A 21,207-nucleotide genomic window follows, 5' to 3' on the forward strand; every position below is an offset into this window, starting at 1 on the left:
ACATTGTTTTTTTTGGCATGATTTAGGAGTTATTGCCCTTCGTTGTTTTTCATAATTAAATTTTGTCCGGAGCATTACAACAAAATTATAACAGATATCAACCTAAAACTCATAGGCAGATAAATCTCAACAAGGAGAAGTGCAGTGCACCAGAACCATCACTCTCTTTTGGCATGATTTAGGAGTTATTGCCCTTTATTTAGTTTTTAGCCCACCATCATCAGATGGTTGGGTATTCAAATCGCCCTGCGTTCGTGGTCCGTCCGTCCGTCTGTAAACAATTCTTGTTACTGCTATTTCTGGGAAAGTACTGGATGGATCTTTCTCAAATTTCATATGCAGGTTCCCCTTGGTCCCTAGTTGTACTTTTTTTTGACTGATTTGAAATCAAAGGCAGCCATCTTGGATGTAGACAGTAATATAGCACAAACATATTTTCTTCGATATTCTATCATATTGATTCAAGACTATGTCCATTACCCACCTGTAACTGACTGCTATCTAATAATACTTTGGGATCTTTTTCAAATGATATTTGCTAATAGGTGCTTAATAAAAATATCTTGTGCCATCATTGAGTACATTCAATGAAGACCAGTTCATGAGCATTTACAACACCTGTAACCAAAAAAAATAATAATAAACAAATCTTCTAGAACTGAAAACAGATCCCCAAATGGTGGGCGCCCAGATCCCACTGGGATCTCTTGTTCTTAATTAAATTTTGTCTGGATCATTACACTCTTATTGCTCTTTGTTATTTTTGTACTTAAATTTCACCGTATTTGGGGATCATAATCTATCTGTGACTCTCTGACGGTCCTTGTTTAATTTTTTTTTGCTCATTCTAACTGGGTTTGTGTACCAAATCACCTCAACTATACTGTACATGAGGGCTCCCTGTCAATGTAAAATTGATTGTTTAAAGCTTGCACATCATCCTGTTCCTCAGATCTTCCAAGTCTTACTGTTAATTTACTTTAATAAGCATCCTTCACATCTGAAGGGGTTACCAGGACTTGTGTAACAGGTCCTGTTACAGTAAATACTTATTATTGAAACTTGTGAACTTGAAAAATACAAATGGAATTATGACATTGGTATGCAGCCTTGTATCATCTTGGATGAGTTTGACAATGGGACCCATGTAAGAGGTAAAGCTCTTTGTGTTTATTTGTTTATTGATTTATATTTTTATTTATTTTGCTTCTGGACCTTGTAAACATGATAACTTGAGTAAATATGAATGAATTTTGATGAGATTTTGTATGTAGCTGTACATCAGTAAGATCTCGGATGAGTTCAACAATGCGTTCAATTGAGATCAGTCAGATGACCTGCAAGACTGCTAGGCATCTTGTATCAAGTAATAGTACATAGAAACGGACATGAATTTATGTGATTTAACAAGGCCATATCAATAGTTATCAGGTTTTTAGTCCACATAACACCCTGAACAGAAGCTGTAGTATGATCTTAACATAAATTTGTTTAATATTTTCTCATTTGTCGACACTGTAACATCTGGCCTTCATCATTTACATTATATAACCAACTTCATCATCAAGATGTAAAAATCAAATTCAGATATTCAATCCAAGTTTATAATAAAATCTGTTAGAGTTTAAAACAATGACAAATTATGTGATGACTATCATTTGATATTACTACTTTGTTTTGGTATAATTTTTTTCACAGATTGTCGCCATGGTTACAGAAACTGGTTTTTCGTTTCATGTTCTGGCCTGTAAAATATTACAGTCTACTAATATCCTTTCATATTTTTTCTTTGAATAATCAGTAAATTTACATGTTTAGGCTTCAGAGATTGAAAGTGCATTTTCAGTTATCAAATTATATTCTTGTCAATGTAATCTGGGTGACGGTTGGTATGATGGCATGATTGTTTATCTGTCTAAGACTGCATTCCTATCGATAAATACAATCTGACAGTTGTTCAGAGAGTGACATATTTTAAGACATCAGTATGGCTATTTCATTATGATTTTTCTGTGCATGTTTATTTACACAACATGGTTGATGTAAATATTATGATGTGTATTATCTGAGCTGACATACACAAATCATAAACATAACAGAGGTGAAAATATCACCAAAATGATAAGCTATTTATATCTTGTGATCTACAAAGTATTGCTTACTCCGGTGAATACAATTTAGATTGAAATTTATTTAATGGGAGACTGTAAAGTGTAAATATTGCTATCTGTCATGATCACTGAGAAAGCATCTTTAACCTTAGGCATATTGTAGACAATAGGGTATATAGCAGCAGACAGATGTAATCACTTAGGGAATGCGTGACCAGGGGACAGAGGTCAACTTAAGTTACTGAGTCAGACAGCGTTATGACCTTCAGGGAATGGGTCAGGTCGCTGTGTGACCTACGAGGACTGAGACAGGTCACTGTGTGACCTCCAGGGACTGAGACAGGTTGCTGTGTGACCTCCAGGGACTGAGACAGGTTGCTGTGTGACCTCCAGGGACTGAGACAGGTGGCTGTGTGACCTCCAGGGACTGAGACAGGTCACTGTGTGACCTCCAGGGACTGAAACAGGTTGCTGTGTGACCTCCAGGAATTGAGGCAGGTTGCTGTGCGACCTCAAGGGACTGAGACAGTTGCTGTGTGACCTCCAGGGACTGAGACAGGTCACTGTGTGACCTCCAGGGACTGAGACAGGTCGCTGTGTGACCTCCAGGGACTGAGACAGGTCGCTGTGTGACCTCCAGGAATTGAGACAGGTTGCTGTGTGACCTCTAGGGACTGAGACAGGTTGCTGTATGACCTCTAGGGACTAAGACAGGTTACTGCGAGACCTCCTGGAATTGAGACAGGTCATTGTATGACCTACAAGGACTGAGACAGGTTGAACTTGAACCTATGAGGACTGAGACAGGTTGCTGCATGACCTCTAGAAACTGGGACAGGTCATTGTATGACCTACGAGGACTGAGACAGGTTGCTGTGTGACCTCCAGGGACTGAGACAGGTGGCTGTGTGACCATCAGTAACTAAGACAGGTCACATTGGAGCATGTGAGGACTGTGACAGGTCATTGTATGACCTATGAGGACTGAGACAGTTTGATATTGAACCTATGAGGACAGAAACATGTAGCTTTGTTACCACCAGTAACTGAGACAAGTCGCTGTGGAACCTGAGGACTGAGACAGGTCACTGTGGAACCTGTGAGGACTGAGACAGGTTGCTGTGTGACCTCCAGGAACTGAGACAGGTCATTGTATGACCTATGAGGACTGAGACAGTTTGATGTGGAACCTATGAGGACTGAGACCTGTGACTGTGTGACCACCAGTAACTGAAACAGGTCGCTATGGGACCTCCAAGAACTGAGACAGGTCTCTGTGGAACCTGTGAGAACTGAGAAAGGTCACTGTAGAACCTGTGAGAACTGAAAGGTCATTGTATGGCCTACAAGGACTGAGACAGGTTGATGTTTAACCTGTGCGGACTGAGACAGGTCACTGTGTGACCACCAGTAACTGAGACAAGTTGCTATGGGACCTCAAAGAACTGAGACAGGTCTCTGTGGAACCTTTGAGGACTGAGACAGGTCGCTGTGGAACCTGTGAGAACTGAGAAAGGTCGCTGTAGAACCAGTGAGAACTGAGAAAGGTCATTGTATGGCCTACAAGGACTGAGACAGGTTGATGTTTAACCTGTGAGGACTGAGACAGGTCACTGTGTGACCACCAGTAACTGAGACAGGTTGCTATTGGACCTCAAAGAACTGAGACAGGTCTCTGTGGAACCTGTGAGAACTGAGAAAGGCCATTGTATGGCCTACAAGGACTGAGACAGGTTGATGTTTAACCTGTGAGGACTGAGACAGGTCACTGTGACCACCAGTAACTGAGACAGGTTGCTATTGGACCTCAAAGAACTGTGACAGGTCTCTGTTGAACCTGTGAGAACTGAGAAAGGTCATTGTATGGCCTATGAGGACTGAGACAGGTTGATGTGTGACCACCAATAACCGAGACAGGTCATTGTTCTATGTTGTTTATCTTTCCCACACTTTTCCATTTGATATTCTCAATAACTAGAAACTGTATGCCATTAGTCCTCCATTAGGGAGAGTTAACAGTGGTGTTCTATACAACATTCATCATCTTTGCTGACTGCAGTATTTTATAATGAGTTATCACAGGTTAAAATAATGACTTCTCTTGGCAATCCCTTTTAGATATTCAGTGTTTTTTGTGTTGATTATCAAATGCAAAATGCAGTGAGAGTCTTAACATGTTTTACCACAGATGTTTGTATCAATCCCCTACACAAATTGGTCCCTTGTCAATCAGATGAATATTAAGCAACCCTGGACATGTATGATAATATTGTTATTATACTTGGTCGTCAGGGTGGTTCATATACTGTCTCTCATCACAAAACAAAGTAATTCTGTAGGTTTGATCTCACAGGTCAGTCAACTCTCAGGCATTCTGTGATTGTTTAGAAGGAAGGATTCATTGATGTGTGACAGCAAACCCCAATATCAACTGGAAATCTGGGATTACTTGTATACATCTTGAGTCAATAAGACTGGAAATGACAACCCTGTAGCCTTTAAAGTTTTATCAGTGGACTTTTATTAGAACTTATTGACCATAATGGACAATTTGGTGGACAAGGTCAAACATGGACAATGTAAAGTGGTAGATAGTAATGGTATACAATGTACAGAATACATGTAGCTAATGATAGATCCTGATACTGTACAGAATACATGTATCTAATGATAGATCCTGTGTACAGAATACATGTATCTAATGATAGATCCTGATACTGTACAGAATACATGTACCTAACGATAGATCCTGATACTGTACAGAATACATGTATCTAATGATAGATCCTGATACTGTACAGAATACATGTATCTAATGATAGATCCTGTAACTGTACAGAATACATGTATCTAATGATAGATCCTGATACTGTACAGAATACATGTATCTAATGATAGATCATGTGTACAGAATACATGTATCTAATGATAGATCCTGATACTGTACAGAATACATGTACCTAACGATAGATCCTGATACTGTACAGAATACATGTATCTAATGATAGATCCTGATACTGTACAGAATACATGTACCTAACGATAGATCCTGATACTGTACAGAATACATGTATCTAATGATAGATCCTGATACTGTACAGAATACATGTAGCTAATGATAGATCCTGTAACTGTACAGAATACATGTAGCTAATGATAGATCCTGATACTGTACAGAATACATGTATCTAATGATAGATCCTGATACTGTACAGAATACATGTACCTAACGATAGATCCTGATACTGTACAGAATACATGTACCTAATGATAGATCCTGATACTGTACAGAATACATGTATCTAATGATAGATCCTGATACTGTACAGAATACATGTACCTAACGATAGATCCTGATACTGTACAGAATACATGTATCTAATGATAGATCCTGATACTGTACAGAATACATGTAGCTAATGATAGATCCTGTGTACAGAATACATGTATCTAATGATAGATCCTGATACTGTACAGAATACATGTAGATAACGATAGATCCTGATACTGTACAGAATACATGTATCTAATGATAGATCCTGTAACTGTACAGAATACATGTATCTAATGATAGATCCTGATACTGTACAGAATACATGTATCTAATGATAGATCCTGATACTGTACAGAATACATGTATCTAATGATAGATCCTGTAACTGTACAGAATACATGTAGCTAATGATAGATCCTGATACTGTACAGAATACATGTATCTAATGATAGATCCTGATACTGTACAGAATACATGTAGCTAACGATAGATCCTGTAACTGTACAGAATACATGTATCTAATGATAGATCCTGTTACTGTACAGAATATATGTATCTAATGATAGATCCTGTGTACAGAATACATGTAGCTAATGATAGATCATGTGTACAGAATACATGTATCTAATGATAGATCCTGTGTACAGAATACATGTAGCTAATGATAGATCCTGATACTGTACAGAATACATGTATCTAATGATAGATCCTGATACTGTACAGAATACATGTATCTAATGATAGATCCTGATACTGCACAGAATACATGTAGCTAACGATAGATCCTGATACTGTACAGAATACATGTACCTAATGATAGATCCTGATACTGTACAAAATATATGTATCTAATGATAGATCCTGATACTGTACAGAATACATGTATCTAATGATAGATCCTGTAACTGTACAGAATACATGTAGCTAATGATAGATCCTGATACTGTACAGAATACATGTATCTAATGATAGATCCTGATACTGTACAGAATACATGTAGCTAATGATAGATCCTGATACTGTACAGAATACATGTACCTAACGATAGATCCTGATACTGTACAGAATACATGTATCTAATGATAGATCCTGATACTGTACAGAATACATGTATCTAATGATAGATCCTGTAACTGTACAGAATACATGTAGCTAATGATAGATCCTGATACTGTACAGAATACATGTATCTAATGATAGATCCTGTAAGTGTACAGAATACATGTATCTAATGATAGATCCTGTGTACAGAATACATGTAGCTAATGATAGATCCTGTGTACAGAATACATGTATCTAATGATAGATCATGTGTACAGAATACATGTATCTAATGATAGATCATGTGTAGAGAATACATGTAACTAATGATAGATCCTGATACTGTACAGAATACAGGTATCTAATGATAGATCCTGATACTGTACAGAATACAGGTATCTAATGATAGATCATGTATACAGAATACATGTAGCTAATGATAGATCCTGTTACTGTACAGAATATATGTATCTAATGATAGATCCTGATACTGTACAGAATACATGTATCTAATGATAGATCCTGATACTGTACAGAATACATGTATCTAATGATAGATCATGTGTACAGAATACATGTACCTAATGATAGATCATGTGATAGATACTGTCTCTGTATTATTGTATTTGTTTTATAACTATGAAATTTATGTCCTTGAGATTAGTATGCAGACATTTTAATGCTGATGTACTGCTCACCACATGCCGTATATAAATGAAGCAAATACAAGGAATGCAGCATTCCTTGTGAATACAGTACACATTTGTTAGTAAACTGACACGCAGCTGTCACTGCAGATATATGATAATGATAATTCTGACCAGAAAGTTATTTATAGCTCAGGACTGTATGTTATAGAAAGAAATACATTTCAACATATATACATGTATACCTATACATATTCTTAGCAGTTCCTACTTCAACTCCAGTATGGACCAAACAGTCCCCATAATGCCTATAGTACCTGTCCCCACAGTAACTGTGATATGTAACAGTCCCCAGGGTAACTGTAGCATGTACAAGGCAATGAAGAGATTGACTTGATGGAAAGATACAGAAATATCAGTTAGGAAACTGGTGATTAAGTTTTGGAAAAATAGAAATAGAAAAAATAAACACCTTAGATATGTATTTGAGTTTATTCAACCATCTAGATACTGTAGAAAATTACACATCATTCAAATAATGGAAATATTCAATAGGAGCTAAGTGTATACATTGATTGTCTGATTTTATTGTTCGGTGTATAATGATGAAATGAAATCAATATTACTCTAATTTACTTTCCATCTCTGATTTTTTTAGCCTATATATACTTAACTGTACATCACAATCCCATTGTAGGTGTAGGAGAGTGAGATGGTATATAACTTTGTACAAGAGAGTCTCTTTGTCGGGCCCACAGGGTTCACCTCATCTTTAAATTCTATTAGAGAAGATAATGCGTAACGAGATTTTCCAATAAAAATTTCATGCATTGGGTTTACTTGATCTAATTAACCACACACTACACAAAGGGAGATAATTCAATAAGATTAATGAATAGATTTGACATTAATTTCGTAATTAACCTGTTTGATGAACGATATCACAAATGGGTTTTAATTCACTCAAATATTTCTCAGAGACAGTGTTGTTAGGTCACCCGAGACCAGCAATGTGAGTTTGTAACTTTTGTAACTTTTTTAACTAAACATTTTTCAGAGAATGTATTCAGACATTAACAGTGTTTTTAAGTCACCCGATACAGCAATGTGAGTTTGTTAGCTCTGTAACATTTCTGATTTCTTCTCAAACCCTCTGAAAGTATTCAAATGAAACTTCCTTAGTCAAAGAAGAACCAAATTTGTGAATGATGTGGTCCTCATCCCCTGACATGACAGAATCAAATACTCTTCATGGATGGAGGGGTCTCGTATGTGCTCAAATGCCATAGTTTATAGAGGAAAATTATTTTTTTGAGCATAATATGCTTAACTTCAATTGAAAATAATTATAATTTGTTTAGGAATATTAGCTTACAGTTTGATGGTACATGTAATGACATATTGAACCTGGTGGCTTCAATCACATCACTTAAACCTTACTATCATCAATATTGTGATTTATTTTTCGTGGCACTTGATCACCATATATCCATGTTTAATATTGCTTACCTCAAGTGACAGTCAAGGTCGCGAGGCCTACTGTAGCAAGAAATAATTAAATGTACAGGGATATAGGACATGGATTTCTGGGCTTTCTTTGGTCACATAGTCCATATGATAAATAACAATAAACTTTATTTATTTTACAACAATTGTGAAATAAATTTTCCAACTTATATTAATCACTCTTGTTGGCTCGGATGTAAGGGCGTGAGGGGTCTTACTGTGGGAGGAAACCGGAATGCCCAGGGAAAATCCATATGGTCGGGCTTGTTACCCCATACCTTTTAACATCTGGCCTTCATCATTTATATTATATAACCAACTTCATCATCAACATGTAAAAATCAAATTCAGATATTCTGTATAACAGGGAAACTGAAATATTGAATGTTGTATCCAGAGCTATTGTCATCAAAGATGATTCTAAATCCAAGTTTACTTTTGTTATAAAATCTGTATGTTAGAGTTTAAAACAGTTGAAAAATTAGAATATATTTGATCATAGTTTAATGTATTACAACTTGTGTACAAGATATCTGCATTTGTAATCACCATTGGTGCTTCTCAATCTGACTGCTATTTGATATTACTATGATAAGTGACAAGTTCACACTGTGTAAAAGTTTCAGTGATATTTTTGTCTCTTGGATGCTGATGGACAAAACTTTTCGAAAAAAGTTGCTGAGGAAATATAAGTCTTATTGAAGTACGGAAAATGTTACTCGACAGAGCAAATCAAACACTAACTAGAAAAGTTTTGAATTCAATCAGTTAGGACAGATTTAATATCCTCTTATTTCATCTGCAGCTGTTCAATTCTTAGAGTTGTTTTAAAGTTCCTCTGTTATGATAATATATTTTCTTTTTAATGTCTTTGAAATTCCTAAACCATCTTGGTCATCAAGCCATGTTTGTTTATGTAGGATACAAATCTTTTGTGCTGTCCTTCACCCTGGATGTTGTCAAATGGGAATTTATTACAACAGGTTTCATATATGATGGTGACTGTGAATTTAACGGTGGCAAACTTCCATATAATAGGCTGTGGTGAATGCTGGGACTCCAAAGTGAGGCATTATATACCACTGTACAACAGAATGTCAGTATAGTGAAATATTTACTGAAATATTTACACAGAATGTCAGTGTAGTGAAATATTTACACATAATGTCAGTGTAGTGAAATATTTACACATAATGTCAGTGTAGTGAAATATTTACACAGAATGTCAGTGTAGTGAAATATTTACACAGAATGTCAGTGTAGTGAAATATTTACACAGAATGTCAGTATAGTGAAATATTTACACAGAATGTCAGTGTAGTGAAATATTTACACATAATTGTCATTATAGGGAAAATCTACACTTGACTGTCAGTAGAATGAAATATTCACATATGACTTTTACACATGACTGTTAGTATAGTGAAATATTCACACATAATTGTCATTATAGGGAAAATCTACACTTGAATGTCAGTAGAATGAAATATTTACATATGACTTGTACACATGACTGTTAGTATAGTGAAATATTTACACATAATTGTCATTATAGGGAAAAATCTACACTTGACTGTCAGTAGAATGAAATATTTACACATGGCTGGTACACATGACTGTTAGTATAGTGAAATATTTACACATGATTGTCTGTGTTGTGAAATATTAACACATGAGTGTCAGAATAGTGAAATATTTATACATGACTGTGGGCATCAGTGAAATATTAACATTTGAGAGTGGTTTAGTGAAATATCTATACATGGGTGTCAGTGTTGTGAAATATTTATACACGAGTGTCATAATAGTGAAATATTTATATATGGGTGTCAGTGTTGTGAAATATTTATAGATGAGTGTCAGAATAGTGAAATATTTAACATGACTGTGGGTGTCAGTGAAATATTAACATTTGAGAGTGGTTTAGTGAAATATTTATACATGGGTGTCAATGTTGTGAAATATTTATATATGAGTGTCAGAATAGTGAAATATTAACACGTGACTGTGGGCGTCAGTGAAATATTAACATTTGAGAGTGGTTTAGTGAAATATTTATACATGGGTGTCAGTGATGTGAAATATTTATACATGAGTGTCAGAATAGTGAAATATTAACACATGAGTATCAGTGTTGTGAAATATTTATACATGGGTGTCAGAATAGTGAAATATTTATACATGGGTGTCAGAATAGTGAAATATTTATACATGGGTGTCAGTGTTGTGAAATATTTATACATGGGTGTCAGAATAGTGAAATATTAACACATGAGTGTCCGTGTAGTGAAATTGATTAATGTGTGTACATAAAGGTCAAGAACATTCTGTTATGACAATGTTAGCACTTAAAAGAAAGAAATTTCTCTGGTTAAAATTTATCAAAAAGAGAAAAAAAAAGTTTGGTAGCATGGGATGAAATATGAGAAATTTTGAATTTGATGTAATTTCAGATAGTAATTATGAACACAATCTATTACTACTATTTTTGAACAGTCTGACATTTAAATCAATCATTTACAGTTGTTACAAATCAACACCAAGTTTAAAGATCAGATTTGGGGAAAAAAATGTAAATCAACAAAAAAAGAATGGCCCGTATTAGTGTATACTGGTTGTGTTAGGTAGGTATTATATAATGAACTCAAATGAATTGTCTTGAGAGGTAAGACAAGTCAATATTGATTCCTTAATCTAAAAACCAGTTATAATGGGTTTTCTTCTTCCTGTAGTTGCCCATTCATCAAGAATTTTGTTCCTTGTGAAGTTACAGCCATTTCTATATCGTAATCTTGCTCATTATTGTCTGTAATTGGCTCACACATTTCATCCGAGTCGCCATCTTCTATTTCTACAATGGAAGATTTGGTGCGTGTGTTTCGACGATCCAGATAAGAATTTTGCCATTCTTCTTTGATTTTGATTGCATAGCACTTGAAACAACGTGATAGAAGTCTGTAGTAGCCCATTTGAACGTCTTTTAAACGCACTGCATAAATAATAGGATCACACACAGAATTTAGCAATAACAATGCGTAAAGATATTTGTTAGCACGTAGCAGTGTCACAAACAACTTTTTGACCGTTTCCCGATTAACGTGAATTTGTATCACCATTGCAATTTGAAAAATGCATGTTGGAAGATAGCAGAGGACGAAGGTGCCGATTATAAGCAACGTTGTAATGAGTGACTTCTTGTTATGAAAACTGTCTTTTTGTAGGTATGTCAGTCTACTGTTAATAGCCTTGACCTCACAGTATATTCGGAGATAGATAAAGGAGATGGAAACCAGACATATGAAGGTTACAGTCATGATCAGGTATTCCCCATGAAAATCATTGTACATGATCACCTCACAATAGTTGAGATAGCGTTCACGATCTTTGTATGTACTAAGACCTGTTAAAAAGTTACAGAATCCACCAATAATGGCTAGTATCCATAGCAACGCGATCATAATATTTCCTTTAATTCGACTCAGAATGGTGTTGTAGTAGAGAGGTTGGAGGACTGCAGTGTAGTGGTCAATGGCCATTGCTAGAAGGTTTAGGAGAGAGATCAAGTGCGCCATGGTGTTTAATCCATTGATCAAAGCAAACATACAGGACGATGTTAATCGTTCATATGGATCCATGAGTGGTGGAATTTTGGCGGGATTTAAAACTTTGTTGAGTACGTGTATAAAGACACTGAATGTGACAAGAATATCAGACAAAGCAAGGCTGATGATGAGTTTGGAGTGAGTAGTCAGACCATGTGGGATGCTTGCGGTGGCACATATAGACAAAGTATTTACCAACAGAGCCAAAAAACTCAGGACCAAAATAAGAATTGTTTCTGGCTGAGAAAGGATCACTTCGGCCCGCTCATGTAGGTTCTGCGGCTGCAGGTTTGTCCACGATGTTGCATTTATGACATGAGAGAACTGTGTGAGTAAACTTGGATCTGTGCTGTTGAAAAAAGCATATAACGGACTCGCAGTTACATTCATGGCTGCCATTTTTTTAGCTTGTGTCCACTTTTCACCGTTTAGCCATAGACAGCTCTTAGACTGTATAACTGGAATGTTAAATAAAAAGTCATGTCACTTTACTGGTAATTTGAAGGAAAATGCGCTGCTGTACACATAAAAAGATTTTGTACATCCTTGTTGTTACCTAGCGTAACTAACTACTACACACTCCGACTCTCCGTAAATAAACAAATATTGATTCAGTGCATTGATAGTCCTTGTCACTTATTGTTTTCATGGTAAATGTTCACTCTCCGTGTATTTAAAGATCCTGAGAATACGGTTATAGAAACACTGAAGCAATAATCATATTGAATTCCCAGAAATGTTATGATGATCCTTCATTAAGGCTGTAATATACGTTAATAGAATGATATGACTTTCAATGGTAAGCTTTTCCAGTGAAAAAGTCCTGCCTATTAGCCTTCTATATATTACATATATGAGTATAGTTTGGTGAGAAAGGCCTCTTTCTTGTGTATATGATGCTACTCTATGTACAGGTGGTAATAAATCGTGTTGTATGACTGCAGGCTGTTTTAGGACAAAAATATTCTCACACCCAGAGGCTTTAACTGGAAAATATACTGAGATTGGTAGATATAAATAGTTTGGTGCTGTAAAAGTGTATATTGCTGTGACCTGTTGTAAGCACTGTTACCTATCAAGCACTGACAGTGACATCTTTCTGATGTCTATTAATAACCACTGGGCAGGACACTCTAGTCTATTTATAGCAAGCGTTGGTCCTTTGATCCAACACTTCTCTGGTCCTGCACTTGTGCCTATTTATAGAAAGTGGCAGCCTGCTGGTTGTACACTTGTTTCTATATATAGAGAGCCTCAGTCCTGTGATCAGTGCAATTCCAACTATTTAAAGAAAGTGTAAGTCTCCTGATCTGTGCACTTTTGTCTGTATATAGAATGCCTCAATCCACTGTTCAGTGCGCTTCTCACTATATATAGCATGCCTTGGTCCACTGATTCAGATGCTGTTGTCTATTTATAGCAATCATCAATCCTCAGGATAGCCCTGTAAAAGTAAAGTAAAGTATATGAGGACCAGAGACAAAACTTACTGATGGGTACTGTACAAATAAAGGGGATCTATAAGAGGGATAATTTGACAAAAAAATATGATAGAGGGGACCTTAAGAGGAACAGTAAAAGGGGACAAGTAACAGGTGATAATTGCCTGAATTTTACCTAATTTTGTTTATGGAAGTATGAAGGAATGTCAAGACTAATTTTCAACTAGATTTGACTTTTTAATTGAGTTTTGACCAAATATGGTATATAGAAGTGTGTATCTGTAGGAGGTATTAGTTATCCTTTGGATGATAGTTCCAGTTCGACCAGAAATACAACAGAGGTGATTTGTAAGGAAGGGATGATGAGACCAGACTTTTACCAAACTAAGCAGGTGTTGACTATTTATTTGTGGTAATATTGAGGAATGTTTCCTCGTTTTCGAAATGTACATTTGAGTGACTCTAACCTATGAACTCGACCCTCTGGCATCAACATATAAGTACATTTAGTGTATTCATTTTCATGTTATCATAGTTACGGTGCCCTGCAGGTTTTCAAAACATCTCTCATCATTAACACTATGTGACCTGTCTATCCCTTCATTGACTTGTGAAATTCTACAAGTTTAAATAAATGAAGACTTCTGTTCTGCTATCACTGTCAACATTAAGTCAAATTTGTTCATAGATATACAAGACTATTTACTTACAGACTGTACTGTAGGTATACTGACTGCTGTAGATATACTGACTGTACTGTAGATATACTGACTACTGTAGATATACTGATTGTACTGTAGATATACTGACTGCTGTAGATATACTGACTGTACTGTAGATATACTGACTGTACTGTAGATAAAGTGACTGTACTGTAGATATAGTGACTAGATATACTGACTGTACTGTAGATATAATGACTGTACTCTAGATATGACTGTACTGTAGACATACTGACTGTACTGTAGATATAGTGACTGTACTGTAGATATGCTGACTGTACTGTAGATACAGTGACTGTGCTGTAGATATGCTGACTGTACTGTAGATATAGTGATTGTACTGTAGATATACTGACAGTACTGTAGATATAGTGACTGTACTTTATATATACTGATTGTACTGTATATATACTGACTGTAGTGTAGATATACTGACTTTACTGTAGATATAGTGATTATACTGTAGATATGTGACTGTAACGTAGATATAGTGACTGTACTGTAGATATAGTGATTGTACTGTAGAAATGTGACTGTAACGTAGATATAGTGACTGTACTGTAGATATAGTGACTGTACTGTAGATATAGTGACTAGATATAGTGACTGTACTGTAGATATAGTGACTGTACTGTAGATATACTGATTGTACTGTATATATACTGACTGTACTGTAGATATAGTGACTGTACTGTAGATATAGTGACTAGATATACTGACTGTACTGTGGATATAGTGACTGTAGTTATACTGACTGTACTGTAGATATAGTGACTGTACTGTAGATATAGTGACTGTACTGTAGATATACTGACTGTACTGTAGATATACTGACTGTACTTTATATATACTTACTGTAACGTAGATATACTGTTTGTACTGGGACTGTACTGTAGATATGCTAACTGTACTGTAGATATAGTGACTGTACTGTAGATATACTGACTGTACTGTAGATATACTGACTGTACTTTATATATACTTACTGTAACGTAGATATACTGTTTGTACTGGGACTGTACTGTAGATATACTGACTGTACTGTAGATATACTGACTGCTGTAGATATAGTGTCTAAACTGTAGATATAGTGTCTGTACTGTGGATATAGTGACTGTACTGTAGATATACTGATTGTACTGTAGATATGGTGACTGTACTGTAGATATACTGACTGTAACATAGATATACTGACTGTACTGTAGATATAATGACTGTACTGTAGATATACTGATTGTACTGTAGATATGCAGACTGTACTGTATATATACTGACTGTACTGTAGATATACTGACTGTACTGTAGATATACTGTACTGTACTGTATATATACTGTACTGATATACTGACTGTACTGTAGATATATGACTGTACTGTAGATATACTGACTGTACTGTAGATATAGTGACTGTACTGTAGATATGCTGACTGTACTGTAGATACTAGACTGTAGTATACTGTGTACTGTAGATATGCTGACTGTACTGTAGATATAGTGTGATATACTGTAGATATACTGTACTGTACTGTAGATATAGTGACTGTACTGTAGATATACTGACTTGTACTGTAGATATAGTGACTGTACTGTAGATATATGTAACTTAGATACTGACTGTAGATATATATACTGTGATAGATATAGTGACTGTACTGTAGATACAGTGACTGTGCTGTAGATATACTGACTGTACTGTAGATATAGTGACTGTACTGTAGATATACTGACTGTACTGTAGATATAGTGACTTTACTGTAGATATAGTGACTGTACTGTAGATATGCTGACTGTACTGTAGATATAGTGACTGTACTGTAGATATACTGACTGTACTGTAGATATAGTGACTTTACTGTAGATATAGTGACTGTACTGTAGATATGCTGACTGTACTGTAGATACAGTGACTGTGCTGTAGATATGCTGACTGTACTGTAGATATAGTGACTGTACTGTAGATATACTGACAGTACTGTAGATATAGTGAATGTACTTTATATATACTGATTGTACTGTATATATACTGACTATAGTGTAGATATACTGACTTTACTGTAGATATAGTGATTATACTGTAGATATGTGACTGTAATGTAGATATAGTGACTGTACTGTAGATATAGTGGTTGTACTGTAGAAATGTGACTGTAACGTAGATATAGTGACTGTACTGTAGATATAGTGACTGTACTGTAGATATAGTGACTAGATATACTGACTGTACTGTAGATATACTGACTGTACTGTAGATATACTGATTGTACTGTAGATATGCAGACTGTACTGTATATATACTGACTGTACTGTAGATATAGTGACTAGATATACTGACTGTACTGTAGATATAATGACTGTAGTTATACTGACTGTACTGTAGATATGCAGACTGTACTGTATATATACTGACTGTACTGTAGATATACTGACTAGATATACTGACTGTACTAAAGATATAGTGACTGTACTGTAGATATACTGACTGTACTGTAGATATACTGACTGTAATGTAGATATAGTGACTGTACTGTAGATATAGTGATTGTACTGTAGATATAGTGACTGAACTGTAGATATACTGACTGTACTGTAGATATAGTGGCTATACTGTAGATATAGTGACTGTACTGTAGATATACTGACTGTACTGCAGATATACTGACTGTACTGTAGATATAGTGACTGTACTGTGGATATAGTGATTGTACTGTAGATATAGTGACTGAACTGTAGATATAGTGATTGTACTGTAGATATAGTGACTGAACTGTAGATATAGTGACTAGATATACTGACTGTACTGCAGATATACTGACTGTACTGTAGATATAGTGACTGTACTGTAGATATACTGACTGTACTGTAGATAAAGTGACTGTACTCTAGATATAGTGACTGTACTGTAGATATACTGACTACTGTATATATACTGACTGTACTGTAGATATAGTGACTGTAATGTAGATGTACTGACTATACTATAGATATACTGATTGTACTGTATATATACTGACTGTACTGTAGATATGTGACTGTACTGTAGATATACTGATTGTACTGTATATATACTGACTGTACTGTAGATATACTGACTGTACTGTAGATAAAGTGACTGTACTCTAGATATAGTGACTGTACTGAAGATATACTGACTGTACTGTAGATATAGTGGCTATACTGTAGATATAGTGACTGTACTGTAGATATACTGACTGTACTGCAGATATACTGACTGTACTGTAGATATAGTGACTGTACTGTAGATATAGTGATTGTACTGTAGATATAGTGACTGAACTGTAGATATAGTGACTAGATATACTGACTGTACTGCAGATATACTGACTGTACTGTAGATATAGTGACTGTACTGTAGATATACTGACAGTACTGTAGATAAAGTGACTGTACTCTAGATATAGTGACTGTACTGTAGATATACTGACTACTGTATATATACTGACTGTACTGTAGATATAGTGACTGTACTGTAGATATACTGACTGTACTGTAGATATGTGACTGTAATGTAGATGTACTGACTATACTATAGATATACTGATTGTACTGTATATATACTGACTGTACTGTAGATATACTGACTGTACTGTAGATAAAGTGACTGTACTCTAGATATAGTGACTGTACTGTAGATATACTGACTGTACTGTATATATACTGACTGTACTGTATATATACTGACTGTACTGTAGATATACTGACTGAACTGTAGATATAATGACTGTACTGTAGATATGTGACTGTAACGTAGATATAGTGACTGTAATGTAGATATAGTGATTGTACTGTAGATATGTGACTGTAATTAGATATATTGACTGTACTGTAGATATACTGACTGTAGATATAGTGACTGTACTGTAGATATACTGATTGTACTGTATATATACTGACTGTAACGTGGATATAGTGACTGTACTGTAGATATAGTGATTGTACTGTAGATATAGTGACTGTACTGTAGATATAGTGACTAGATATACTGACTGTACTGTAGATATACTGACTGTAACATAGATATACTGACTGTACTGTAGATATACTGACTACTGTAGATATACTGACTGTACTGTAGATATACAGACTGTACTGTAGATATACTGACTGAACTGTAGATATAGTGACTGTACTGTAGATATACTGACTACTGTATATATACTGGCTGTACTGTAGATATACTGAATGTACTGTAGATATAGTGACTGTACTGTAGATATAGTGACTGTACTGTAGATATAGTGACTGTACTGTAGATATACTGACTGTACTGTATATATACTGACTGTACTGTAGATATACTGACTGTACTGTAGATATAGTGACTGTACTGTAGATATACTGACTACTGTAGATATAGTGACTGTACTGGAGATATACTGACTGTACTGTAGATATACTGACTTTACTGTAGATGTACTGACTTTACTGTAGATATACTGACTACTGTAGATATAGTGACTGTACTGTAGATATACCGACTGTACTGTAGATATACTGACTGTACTGTAGATATACTGACTACTGTAGATATAGTGACTGTACTGTAGATATACCGACTGTACTGTAGATATACTGACTGTACTGTAGATATACTGACTACTGTAGATATAGTGACTGTACTATAGATACAATGTCTGTACTTCAAAATAGGGTCCATTGTGTACCAGGGTACCCTTCAAAATATACCATCGTGTACAAGGGTACCCTTCAAAACATACCATTGTGTACCAGGGTACCTTTAAAAATATACCATTGTGTACCAGGGTGCCCTTCAAAATATACCATTGTGTACCAGGGTACCCTTCCAAATGTACCATTGTGTACCAGGGTACCCTTCAAAATATACCATTGTGTACCAGGATACCCTTCAAAATAGGGTCCATTGTGTACCAGGGTATCCTTCAAAATTTACCATTGTGTACCAGGGTACCCTTCAAAATAGGGTCCATTGTGTACCAGGGTACCCTTCAAAATAGGGTCCATTGTGTACCAGGGTACCCTTCAAGATATACCATTGTGCATGAAGGTACCCTTCAAAATAGGAACCATCGTGTACCAGGGTTCCCTTCAAAATAGGGTCCATTGTGTACCAGGGTACCCTTCAAAATATACCATTGTGCACGAAGGTACCCTTCAAAATAGGGTCCATTGTGTACCTGAGTACCCTTCAAAATATACCATTGTGTACCAGGGTACCCTTCAAAATATACCATTGTGTACCAGGGTACCCTTCAAAATAGGGTCCATTGTGTACCAGGGTACCCCTCAAAATATACCATTTTGCACGAAGGTACCCTTCAAAATAGGAACCATTGTGTACCAGGGTACCCTTCAAATTAGGGTCCATTGTGTACTAGGGTACCCTTCAAAATAGGGTCCATTGTGTACCAGGGTACCCTTCAAAATAGAAACCATTGTGTACTAGGGTACCCTTCAAAATAGGGTCCATTGTGTACCAGGGTACCCCTCAAAATATACCATTATGCACGAAGGTACCCTTCAAAATAGGAACCATTGTGTACCAGGGTACCCTTCAAAATAGGGTCCATTGTGTACTAGGGTACCCTTCAAAATAGGGTCCATTGTGTACCAGGGTACCCTTCAAAATATACCATTGTGTACTAGGGTACCCTTCAAAATAGGAACCATTGTGTACCAGGGTACCCTTCAAAATATACCATTGTGTACCAGGGTACCCTTCAATATAGGGTCCATTGTGTACCAGGGTACCCTTCAAAATAGGGTCCATTGTGTACCAGGGTACCCTTCAAAATAGGGTCCATTGTGTACCAGGGTACCTTTCAAAATAGGGTCCATTGTGTACCAGGGTACCCTTTACAATAGAAACCATTGTTTATACAGGTACCCTTCAACATAATCACTATTGTGACAATGTAGATACTGTATAGTATCTGATGATTGTTTACTGTAGTAATCTCATGTATTGCTATACTTACGATTGTCTCCCTGTTATTCGCTCGGTGTGTCGCAGTAATAGATTAACTGATAGTAGGTCAGCGTATATACCTAAATTCCAGCAGTGTTTTTTTTACAGTGATGATAAGTGAACAGTCAGTACTGTAACATTGATATGTATACTCAGGCTCACTGTAACAAACATAGGCACACTGATCTAATCTCGGTCGCATTACATGAAAGTATATCTCGGTGGTTTGTTGATAGATGCAGTTGAATATTCATTGACAGATGTTGAGTTAGAATTGATGTAAATTAAACTACTCAGTGACAGGTGTTGATGTCAATTATAGAATTCAGTAGCAGATGTTGATGTCAATTATAGAATTCAGTAGCAGATGTTGATGTCAATTATAGAATTCAGTAGCAGATGTTGATGTCAATTATAGAATTCAGTAGCAGATGTTGATGTCAATTATAGAATTCAGTAGCAGATGTTGATGTAAACTATAGAATTCAGTGACAGGTGTTGAGGCAAATGTTGATGTAAATTATAGAATTCAGTGACAGGTGTTGAGGCAGTTGTTGATGTGAATTATAGAATTCATTGACAGGTGTTGAGGCAAATGTTGATGTAAATTATAGAATTCAGTGACAGTTGTTGAGGCAGTTGTTGATGTGAATTATAGAATTCAGTGACAGGTGTTGAGGCAAATGTTGATGTAAATTATAGAATTCAGTGACAGGTGTTGAGGTAGTATTGATGTAAATTATAAAATTCATGGACAGGTGTTGTTGTAAATTATAAAATTCATGGACAGCTGTTGTTGTAAATTATAAAATTCATGGACAGGTGTTGATGTAAATTATAAAATTCATGGACAGGTAGGTGTTGTTGTAAATTATAAAATTCATGGACAGGTGTTGA

The 21,207-nt window shown here is 35.8% G+C and overlaps 2 protein-coding genes across 3 annotated transcripts in view; one reads left to right on the top strand and one right to left on the bottom strand.

Moving 5' to 3' along the window:
* The window catches only part of LOC132550642 (DNA mismatch repair protein Mlh1-like), a 106,385-nt gene that overhangs the window by 36,185 nt on the left and 48,993 nt on the right, over window positions 1-21,207 (top strand). The gene's annotated exons all lie outside the window — the stretch shown is intronic.
* Window positions 7,086-20,368, bottom strand: LOC132550650 (melanocortin receptor 5-like). Its single transcript, XM_060214743.1, has 2 exons — window positions 20,321-20,368; window positions 7,086-13,625 (listed from the first exon to the last, which is right to left on the bottom strand). Exon 2 carries the CDS (start codon window positions 12,578-12,580, stop codon window positions 11,285-11,287), a length of 1,296 nt encoding a protein of 431 aa, XP_060070726.1. The 5' UTR covers window positions 12,581-13,625; window positions 20,321-20,368; the 3' UTR covers window positions 7,086-11,284.

This window comes from Ylistrum balloti, unplaced genomic scaffold, assembly GCF_031769215.1.
Source record: "Ylistrum balloti isolate Yb309-2 unplaced genomic scaffold, AGI_CSIRO_Ybal_v1 Utg370138, whole genome shotgun sequence".
Lineage (NCBI taxonomy): Eukaryota > Metazoa > Mollusca > Bivalvia > Pectinida > Pectinidae > Ylistrum > Ylistrum balloti.